General features: G+C 42.3%; 1 protein-coding gene across 1 annotated transcript; it reads right to left on the bottom strand.

The window, feature by feature from the left end:
• Nucleotides 1-174: 174 nt before the first annotated feature.
• ildr1b (immunoglobulin-like domain containing receptor 1b) lies at nt 175-7,655 on the bottom strand. The gene is made up of 8 exons (XM_061287683.1): nt 7,364-7,655; nt 5,465-5,635; nt 4,306-4,455; nt 4,119-4,238; nt 2,560-2,706; nt 2,025-2,150; nt 1,141-1,967; nt 175-966 (listed from the first exon to the last, which is right to left on the bottom strand). The coding sequence occupies exons 1-8, from the start codon at nt 7,416-7,418 to the stop codon at nt 928-930; spliced, it is 1,635 nt and encodes a 544-aa protein (XP_061143667.1). The 5' UTR covers nt 7,419-7,655; the 3' UTR covers nt 175-927.
• Between the last annotated feature and the right edge of the window lie 3,741 nt (nt 7,656-11,396).

Below are 11,396 nucleotides of genomic sequence, written 5' to 3'. Positions count from 1 at the left end.
ATAGTTATATAGTATGTCATTATTATAAGTTAGTCCGTCGTTCTTGGTCGATCATAATTATAATTTTTAATTAACATTTGGTAATTCTTCAACGGCCGAAGGTGAACTGTCCTGTTACCGTCAGTTAACAAAAACTTAAAAACAAACAAAAAAAAGACTTGGACAATCGCGTCCTCTGGTGGACATTTTGACCTAGTTCCAGTCATTTATTTGTGGGTATAGTAGCGTCGTACATCTCAAATACATCTTCCTGTACGTGTCTGTATGTATCTATCTAAAGTGTCCATTCATCCATTTTCTGAACCCCTTTTTATCACGAGGGTTGCGGGCGTGATGCAGCCTATCCCAGATGGTTTCGGGCAGTAGGCGGGGCAGGGCAGTATCTAAACTGTTTTATACAAAATAATATTTCACAGCATAACACTCACAGTAAAAACATTTAAGCAAAATTAATAACTATTAAGCCTTCTGCTAGATCGTTTTCTGTCCCATATAAGTTAGCACAGTTGTCATGGTTTTCAGTCTGTGTTGCTAAGAAAAAAAAGGCAAATATTTTCATCCATCCATCCATTTTCTCAACTGCTTAGTCCCCACGGGGGTCGCGGGCGTGCTGGAGCCTATCCCAGATGGTTTCGGGCAGTAGGCAGGGCAGGGCAGTATCTAAACTGTTTTATACAAAATAACATTTCACAGCATAACACTCACAGTAAAAACATTTAAGCAAAATTAATAAGTATTAAGCCTTCTGTTAGATCGTTTAGCACAGTTGTCATGGTTTTCAGTCTGTGTTGCTAAGAAAAAAAAGGCAAATATTTTGATGATAAAAAAAAAAAAAAGATTAACTTTGGCATAAAAATATAGATTTACTACAATACATCACAACTGAAAGAGAAAGATGCAGCCCTCTTTTGCTATCAAAGAAATGCTTCAGATGACTACGCTGGGATTGCTACGGGAGCTCCGATCCTATGGAGAGAAGGGAAGTAAGTGTGGTTAGATCAAGTGTTAAGAGAAAACATGCAAACAAAGTGACACAGGAATGACAATATTCTCCATCCTAAATTAAATAGTTAAAGAACATTCCACACTCAAAGAATGAAGGAAACCGTAAACAGATGAGAGAATGTTAGCATTTCTTACAGAAAGACGGATGAGGTTCCTGCGGTTGTCGTGTCCATATTGGCTCTCCACCGAGGAGTAGCTGGGGGGCTTCTCAAGCCAATCCCTCCCTCTAGCCGCCCTTCGCCTGCCGCTGTCATCTTCGTCCGAGCTCCAGGAGCCTTTGCGGCGTGGAGGCGATAAACTCCTCTCCCTCCGCGTGTTTCTGCTCCGCAGCTCTTCCATCAGATCATCGCGGCTGTGGGTCCGAGGCCTGGACCCGACACGGCTCTGCTCCCTCCGGGTGAGGTGGTTTCCTCTTCCTTGCCTCCTCTCCCAGTCGGAGTCGTCGCTGTACTCGCGCAAGATCCCCCGCCTTGGAGAATGGTCTCTATATCTGCGTTGTTGTACGGCCCTTCCAGAGGGGTTGGTACTACCGCTGGACTGGCTAGAGAACCGTATCCCCCCACTGTCTGGCCCTCCACCTCGGGGTCCCCTGCGGGCCGAGAAGCTGGGAACACACTGGATGATAGGGGGCAGCGTGATCACCCTTCTCTCTGTGCCCCTTACGCCCATCTCATCGAGCGCTGACAGCATGCTGGGGGGGCCGGGTGTGTAAGGCACAATGGAAGGCTGTGGCTGGGGCTGAACCACTCGTGGGGGCACATCCTGAACAGGATGCATCTGCACATCCAGCCCCCTCACCTGGTTCTCCAGGTAATCCAACACGTGTCGGTTGCTCTGGAGGCTGCCTCCTGTAGCACTGCCGTTCAGGTGGTGTGGAGGGGCGGCTTGCTGCGGAAGCATCACGGGGGACAGCTGCATGGGCGCCATGGCAAAGTTCTGTTTGCCAGGATCCGAGAATGAACCTGACAAAAATTGTAAGATTAATGCAAGTCTTGAATTTAAGCCCTTTTTGGACTCACCTGAATACAACATAGGGACGCCCTGGACGGAGTTGTTGGAGCTGATGGGAGCGTAAATGGGTTGGCCGTGGATCCAGGGCGCCATGGCTCTCTTGGCCTCACGCAGCATCCTGTGTTGCATCACAGCTACAAACAAGGTCGAGATGAGACTCTGTGACATCATTGACATTTGTATGATGATGCACTCATGCCTAGCCATCCATTTTTCTGTCTACTAATTATCCTGTCCAAGGCCTATTCTTGCTATCCGAGGCTGACAGGCTACACCCTCAACTGGTGCTCTGTCAATCAGGGGGCCATAGTAAATGGAGCACCACTTGGGAATTAGTCTCACACGAGCTGCACAAAATTCTGTCAGTGATTCGCTGACAATGACAATACAGCCGGACCGTGCGTGAAGGTGTTACTGAAGAAGCCATAGTACAGCCAAGGCGATGAGAAAGCAGATGATTTTAAAATCCTGATTCCTGGCTGACTTGTTTGTAGGCCCTCACTGTATTGTAGTAATAAAAATGTGCACAATATTCCTGTGTACCTTTTTCTGGGCAGCAGCAGGTCTTGGGACAGCAAGGGCAGCGCACGTAGCAGCAGCACTTCTGCGGGCAGCACTGACAGCAACATATGCACAATAGCATGATGAGCAGCAGGGCGCCCAAGATGATTAGCAGCACCGTCAACCAGTCTGGCACACATCACATACATAAAAATATTCAAATGCAGTCAGGTTCATAACTATTGGGCCATGAAAACAATTGTCATCTTTCCACCCCTCATGACATGAAAATAACATGAAACTCTTAACTGCTCTTAACCTCCTACTTTTTGAGGGGCCAAAAGCAATGGGAATAATTAACAATCTTTAAATCAACCGTTCACTTCTTAATGATTACAAATCCCTTGCAGTCAAATGCAGTCTGAAGTCAGGAAAGCATAGAAATCACCAGATCCTGGATTTCATTCCTGCCAGGCCTCTACTGCAATAGACATTGTTGTTTCTTGAGGCATTTTAACTTCAGTTTCATCATAAGATTTGGGTCAAGTAACTGACTTGGCCACTGCACAACATTCAACTTCTTTACCTCAAAAAACTGTAAATCTATAGTTGGGCTGCTGTACATTTATTTTCTTGGCATCTTGGCTCATACTACTTTAATTGATGCCATCTATGCGTGGCCATTCATGATTCATATGAATCGGTCATCATATCATTCTGAGCTGACGACAAGTTTATTGTTTGGCTCAGCACTTATCTTGAAAACACTTTGATAACTAATATGAAGTCAATGACACAGAATGAATATGATTCATTAAATTTGGTGAATAACAAATATTGAAAAACAATAATCAAAATTGTTGTCACTTTCTATATCATAGTTTGATTTTTTTGGGGACCCAGATTGGATTCCGTTAAGTCAGACGTGGGCAATTCCGGTGTCCTGCATGTTTTCCATGTCACCCTGTTGCAACACACCTGATTCAAATGGTCAGATAATTAGCAAGGTCTGCAGAAGCTGGATAACTATCCTGATCATTTGAATCAGGTGTGTTGCTGCAGGGCGACCTATAAAACATGCAGGACATAGTCTCTCGAGGACTGGAATTGCCCACCCCTGCGTTAAGTGTTAAAAATGAAGCCTTTCAGACTAGTTCAGCTTTTTAGGTGGCAGATTCTGAAGACACATCGAGGATAAAAAAAAGGATAAAAAATACAAGTAGCATAAAAAAGATGGCAGGTGTGCATGGACCCCTTTTTCCTTCTCGACAATATGCCTCTATTAGTTTTCAGCACTTTTCATGTCATGGGACAACCACCACAATGCTTCACTTGTGAGGTGGTAGTCAGGTCCATGAAAAGTGCATTTCTCACTGTACAAACTGTTGCACAGTAATTCTTACACCGTTCACCTGGTTTGGATGTACATATCATCAGGTTAAAGTCCAAGTCAGTTGAAGTCCATCTTGTTTAATTTCAAATCCAGTGTGGTGGTGTTGAGAGCCAAAAAAAGTTTCTGTCAATGTCAAAATATTGATGGCCCTGGCTATGAATGTAACCGTTGGCTGGGACCTTTTGCATGACAACGTGAGGATGCTTACGATACACGATGAGTTTAACTTCTCGATCCGAGTCACCCGTTGTGTCGCCGGTGGCATCAATGGTGCAGAAGTACACACCGTTGTCCCACCACATCACCTCCGTGATGACCAGGTCAGCCTCTATGAGCATCATGTTTAAAATGTGCATAAAATAATTACCAGGACTTTGTTTTATATACAAACTCACTGTTTTGAACGGTAATTTTGCGGTTCCGGTATTCAGCGCCCAGAATAGGCTCATTGAGGCCTCGCTTTTGGACCACAGTACGGATTGTACGCTGGCGGTCCGGGCAGTCGTTGGCTGGGTCCTGACCCAGCTGGAGGGCGGCCTGGTAGCCTTTACAGACATACAGTGGTTACAATTGTCCAAATGAAGCAGACAATACATTCATGCTGGCAATCTAGCGACGGAATAAGTTCCAGATGAGCAATTTAACAGTATAAACAAACCGGTTTATTTCAAGTCTCATGCCAATTTGCTAATGGTTTATCTGTGTCAACGCCATGTGACACAGTAGGATTGCTTACACTTTAACAGCATACATTTCTAGATAGAGAGACTTATAAAGTTTAAAAAATATTATTTACAAAGTAATCGTTTTTACTGTAAAGTAATGGATTTCAACATGTAAATGTAAGACAATAAAATGTTTTTAATTCAACCTACAATGAGATCAGATTAAGAAACAAATAATCTGAAAAATAAATTAGAAAACTGGATTTTAGCTTTGTTTTTTATATTCATCTGTTAAACACTCTTTGTTGAAAATATTTGCATACAAAAATGTAGCGGTTTTAAATCGCATAATAAGCATAATATTTCACTGTAGGTATTAATTAAAATACAGTTTTGGACAGCAATAAGTAATTTAATGAGCAGCCTTGTAAAACAATAAGAAATTGCAACCGCTAAGACTAAACAGCAATTTGACAGACATCATTTTTGAGAAATCTTACCACGTTCATATAAAGAATGGACTGTAGTCCGCACAATGAGCCGAGTTTAGTTTTCAATAATTTCGGCCCAAACACTGCGCTTTTGGACTCATTTCTAAGTTAATAGTTACTATTTCATTGATGTTATAAGTTTCATGCTCCCATCAAGATCTTCTTATATTTGTACATTGGATAAAAGCACGATGGCTGGCCTTCATCAAACCATTATACATTTTTACGCTTGTGTGACGGTAAAAATTGGGTGACAGTGAACATTTTAAAAAGATTTTAGAATCGTAGCACTTGTTTTTTTTATGTGAAAAATTCATTCTGAAACTGGGAGAACTTTAGAAGTTCAATTTGATTCAGTGCTTCTTGCACGCGAAGAATGAAGCAGTTGCAGGACTCACTTGTGGAGTAGTACTCCAGAATGGGATCTTTACAGAAGGATTTAAATCTCCAGGTAACCAGCACATCCTGGAGATTTGCAGAAGTGGAGAAATCGCAGCGAAGGATCACAGATGCAAACAACATGGTACTTCTTTCCGACTCTGGAACAATCACCTGGATGCACAGCAGCTCTAATGGACAAAAAGAAAACAGCAAAACAAAAAAATGTTCTCAAATTCTTTGGTCTGCATTTGGTCTGTTTACTCGAGACAGGTCCTCAAAGTGGAGTCCTCTAATGTGACTGAACAAGTTTACACATATTACACCTTCCCATTATCAGCAGTCCCACCTGTCAGTAAGCAAAGGCATAGTCGAATTATGTAGCGTAGCTCTAGGAGAAAAGTGTCACTAATGTTTTTTGAAAAACTGACTCAAATATAATAATACAGTTTACATTATAGTACTGCTTCTGTAATGTTGATTCTGAATGCATTGTTTACAGTGTGTAAAAGCAGACTGCATAGTGCAGACTCAAAAATAACAAACCATGACTGTCATGAAGTTCATAATTGCTTGAAAATGTAAACAATCATTAAAGAGAAAAAAATCAAAAGAACCAATTCCTAAAGTGTTGATCAGTAAAATGTGTCAAATTACCACAAAAGTAGCATTGGGGATTTTCCATACTATTGTAACCTGCAGGGAAACATCAAGAGTGCTCTTTCTAGGTCAGTATTTACCAACTTTTACTGTTTACGTTTGCGACAGTGCAACATTTTACGACTTACAAGACAAGTTAGGATAGTCACGGTGGGGAGGGGGGGCGCGAATAGTTTTCTTCTTGCTAGGGGGGGGCGTAACAGAGAATAATTGAGAAGCACTGGCCTATAGGCATGTATATGCCATTAAAATAATTTCACAGCACACAACCAAACAATCACAAACTGGATACACGGGTCAATCATATACCTTATGCCATCTTAAAGAGGAGCAATTTATTGTTCTGTCACAATACACATCGCTTTCATAGAGGAACAAACGAACATTAATTATAGTTTAAAAAAATGAAATAGGAAAAACAATTAAGTGAACGCACGCACACACACACAATCGAACGAACGGACGGTGCCTGCACACAAGACAGGCGAGTGTACCCCTACACCACCAGCGATCCTCTTCTTAAAGTGAATATAGACATTTCCCCACATCACAAGTGACGTCAGGTAAGGGGTCTAGAAATGCCCCACGCTTCAGAAGCTGAGCTACAGTACCTAGATCCCTGCAGATAGCCACGATTGGAACGCCTCTGGGCATTATTATTATGAATATCTAAGTACTAATAAACACTGTGATCTGAAACAAAAAAACGGCAAAGGTTTGTGGAGCCATGCATGTCCTACGTGTAGTTTTTAATTGATTGACCAATAATGTAGGCCCACGTGAGAACTGCCCAAAAGTACATATTTGTATGAAAATATGAAAGTTGACGGATTTTACATGATATTTTTATGAAAATAATTATTGTAATTATGACATTATTTATGTTAGTTATACGGCGCGTTTCGACTTACGTACACATTTTTCCATTGTAAACCGAGGGTATTGTATTGCAATTTTCAATAAATAAATAAAATTATTGTGCATGTCGAGATGAACCTACAAAATACAAAAAACACTAAATATAGGTTATGAGTATATACTAATGTGGTCACGTGACACAGGCGGCCTTGCCCTATTTGCAAATGTTGATAATTAACTTTTCAGCTTCAACTGTTTGCTTTCGTGACCTCGCCCTGAATTCACTGCGTTCAAAACACAAGTGCACGCACACACGCACGCACGCCCGCTCACGCACGCACGCGTATAAAATGGCTGAACAAAATGAAAAAGAAAATAAAGTCGCCGAAACAAAGCCTCACCTGTTGGAAGGTAAACCACCAGCAGCAACAGCGTCACAGGCATCATATTTCCCATCACCTTGTATATTCCCTCTATTCTTCTTTCCCTTCACAACAGCGTCGCTGATGTTCCAAAGTCCACCGAGATCCCGCTACGTGGGCTATAAACACCTTTCCACATACTAGGACAAGTTTTTTGCCTCCCAGAAAAACATATTAGTCCGAGGGTAATGTGCGGTGTCAATGAAGTGTAGACAACAAACACTCGTATGTTCCCACAGGTGCACGCAAGGAGGCGGGCCGACTGTCTTGCCTCCCATCCCCCACCAAATGACGTCACATAACCCACCCTACTTAAATAAATAAAAATATACCGATCCCCCCCCACACACACACACTCAGACAAGTGCAGTAAGGAAATAAAATTTAAAATGCACTAACGTGAAAACAACGGGTATCTATCAAAACAACTAAAGGCAAAAAGAAATGTGAGCATTTTAGTTAAAGCTAAGAAAAAAAAGCTAAGTATAGGGCCTAGAGATGCACCGATCCGACTTTTTCAGTTCCGATACCGATACCGATGCCGTTGCTTTGCGTATCGGTCGATACCCGATACCGATCCGATATTATGGTTGACTTAACAAGCTACATAACTCTACATGTGGAACAGAAAAGACCAAAGGCAATGGCATCAGGCAGACTACACAGTTCTTTGCTCTAAATTAGGGGTGTCCAAACTAACGGTCCAGTTTTTATTGGCCCGCAGCAAATTCTGAAAACATAATTGAATTATGGCCCGCACAAGAAGCTTGAGCTCAGCTTCTCAGTTTCCACACTAGATGGTGTAATGTATTTGGACTGTGTGGTTACCCGTACTGGGGGGTGGAGCTAGAGGTATGGCGGGCGGATGGCATGTTGTAGCTAGGAGAGACTGCGGCTAAAAAGAAACGAACATCAATACATGATTGACTCACTGCTTCCCTAAAACCTGGTCGTCTTGTCAAGTTATTTCTCATGGTATAGAGAAACATTACAGATGGAGCCCGCCACACAAAGCGTTTGACGTCCCATTAACACCCCCCCGGAATAGAAGCGAACACGCAGCGTTTGACATCCGATTAGCCGACCGCCCCCCCCCCCCCCCCATTCGGGAGAGAAGCGAACGCGCAGCCTTTGACGTCCCATTAGCAACCCGAAGAGAAGCGAACGCGCAGGGTTTGACGTCCGCTTAGCAACCCGGGGAAGAGAAGCGAACGTTCGCTCCATGTTTGCATTTGTTTAGAAAACTCTCGTGGCATGCGGCACACGTGCTGCTGACGTATGACGTAGCCCGCGTCCCAATAAATTAAGGAAAGTATCGGCTCACAGATCGGCTGCATTTTCCGACACCCGATCCATCTATTTTGTTGATATCGGGGCCGATATCCGATCCAGATATCGGATCGGTGCATCTCTAATAGGGCCAGTACTGAAACAATTGAGGCAGAAAGAGAGCTTTAAGCAAAGGAACATTGGGGAAAAGGAAGGAAGGTAGAGTAAAAGGAAGCGTGTAACCAGGAAGGAAGTACCTGTGGAGTGTGCGACGGAATACCAAGGGGACACTGGATTAGGTACACTGCCATAATAAACTAAATTAAAGTCAAAATTTTAAATCAAGATCTTATCAAGATCTTATGAGTAAGATTTTAAGATATGTAACATCAGACGCAACACATACGAAAGCCTGGTCCTGGCATATGACAGCCTGGTCCTGGCAATCAGTGATGCGATATTAAATACCATCCCCAGACTGTCACATGCGGCAAGAGGGAAACTAAACCCTGGGTAACCCAAGGGCTTTCTAATTCCATTAATCATAAAAATAAACTATACAAAAGATATTTAAGACAGACAACAATTGAAAATAAAAATAAATACACCGCCTACAAAAATAAACTTACACATTTATGAAGGATAAGTAAAGCCAACCATTGTAGCAAACTTTTGCAAAATACACAGGGTGACTCAAAGAAATCTTGGCACATATTAAACAATGTCCTAACAAACCACGCTCCCCGACTCCTTTACTAACAGCAACATTGACCTCGCTAATGAATTCAATGACTACTTCATCCATAGGTGAGAATTTATCAAGTAAGATCAGCCAACTACAGGGAGCTTCGTATCAACATTACCTGAAGGGTATTCACCCAAACTCTTTCTTCCTGAAACCAACAGAAAAAAATGAAATTCTCCACATTATAAAATGCATGAAGACCTCCAACTCAGCTGGTGAGGATGAGATTAACAGCAGAATTTTAAAATCTATACCAAATGTAATTGCTGACCCACTTGCCCACTGTCTCAACTTCCCCCACAGGCATCTTTCCCGAAAGAACAAAAATTGCAAAAATCATCCCTATATACAAATCTGGTGACAAAAATGATAAGACCAATTACCGGCCCATAGCTATACTACCCACAATCTCCAATTTTGGAGAGAATCGTCTACAATAGATTAATCAATTACCTCAACAAACTAAACATATTAACATCATCCCAATACGGTTTCAGGAAGAAACACACCACCTGTATGGCTATCCTGGATGTACTTGAAAAAGTTAATGACACCTTAGAACAAAGGGACTATAGTATTGGTGTATTTCTGGACCTATCAAAGGCCTTTGACACCATTGATCAGAACATACTCCGAGATAAATTTAATCATTATGGGATCCGTGGCTTAGCTCTTAACTGGTTCAAAAGTTATCTTACTCAGAGACAACAATATGTCAGCATTAATAACACTAAATCGCTACAGAAATGCATCAAGTGTGGGGTCCCACAAGGCTCTGTTCTTGGCCCGTTGCTCTTCATCATCCATATAAACGATTTGGTTAGTTCCTCTAAAACTCTCCATAAAATAATTTTTGCAGATGACACACTATTCCACTCTAACAAAAAACAATTAAAAATGGAAAATCCTATTACTAAAATAAAAATAGATGGTGAAGAGATTAAAAGGGTCCTCTCTACCAAATTCCTTGGGGTCCACAAAGATGACTGTTTAAATTTCAAAAGTCATATAGACTCCCTAGCTCATAAACTGTCAAAATATGTTGGTCTTTTTTTCAAGCTGCGGCACCTGCCGCCATGCTCATCCCTTCTCACTTTCTATAAAACTTTATTTGAACCACATCTTAACTATTGTAATATTATTTGGTGCAACACCTATCCAAGCCATATCAAGAAACTGGAAATATTACAGAAAAAGGTCATTTGCGCCATCTCCTGGACAAAACCAAACTCACCCACCCGTCACCTGTTTGCCCGTTATTGTATCCTTCGACTCAAGTCACTCAACGATTTCAATTACTATCACAACGCTTGTGTAATATATCAGGTCATCTCAGACTCTAACCACAGATTAAAACAGCTCATTCCCATGGATCTGTATTCCCCAGCACACCCACAATACTAGACAAAAAACACCTCATTGTAGGTATAAAACGCAAATGAATGAGAACCAGTATGAGTGTGGTGTGCCGGGGACCACAGATTTGGAATGAGCTGAGAGACAGCCTCAAAATATCACAATCCGTCTCCATATTCAAACATCCACTAAAGCAGTGGTCACCAAACTACGGCCCGCGGGCCGGATACGGCCCACGGGACCGTTTAATCCGGCCCGCCAACCCTGAACAAATTGTATTATTAAACTTTTTTTGGGGGTCATTTTGCCTGCAATGACTGCGTTTCCCCAGTAGATGGGGAAGCGCTCGCCTGCTCATTTACTACCGGAAGCCGTGTCAGAAAGCTCGGTGAACACTCACAAGTGCGTGTACGTACTCAGTAGTACGGACATGGCGCACTCGCGCTCTATTTGTATCAGTCCCGAATTTAGAGCGTGGGCTGTGACGACAGCATTCTTGTAATTCGCGCGCTGAGCTTCCAGATGCAGTTTTGCACTAAAGCCACCCACAAACCTTCCCCTGGAATCCTTCCATTAAAATGAGTCGCCCAAGGAAAAGCAAGGTGGACACAGTGCCGAGCGTTCAAAAGAGAGTGGCCAATT

This window comes from Syngnathus typhle, linkage group LG9 (genome assembly GCF_033458585.1).
Source record: "Syngnathus typhle isolate RoL2023-S1 ecotype Sweden linkage group LG9, RoL_Styp_1.0, whole genome shotgun sequence".
Taxonomy (NCBI): Eukaryota; Metazoa; Chordata; class Actinopteri; order Syngnathiformes; family Syngnathidae; genus Syngnathus; species Syngnathus typhle.
This window is presented reverse-complemented; position numbering and strand designations above follow the sequence as displayed.

Bases quoted from the DNA above. Each gene is read 5' to 3' on its own strand.
- ildr1b (XM_061287683.1), bottom strand. From the start codon at position 7,418: ATGGGAAATATGATGCCTGTGACGCTGTTGCTGCTGGTGGTTTACCTT. The intron at 4,239-4,305 runs GTGAGTTTGTAT...TGATGCTCATAG, and splicing joins CAAAATTACCGTTCAAAACA to AGGCTGACCTGGTCATCACG. The intron at 2,151-2,559 runs GTACACAGGAAT...CCTTGTTTGTAG, and splicing joins CTGCTGCTGCCCAGAAAAAG to CTGTGATGCAACACAGGATG.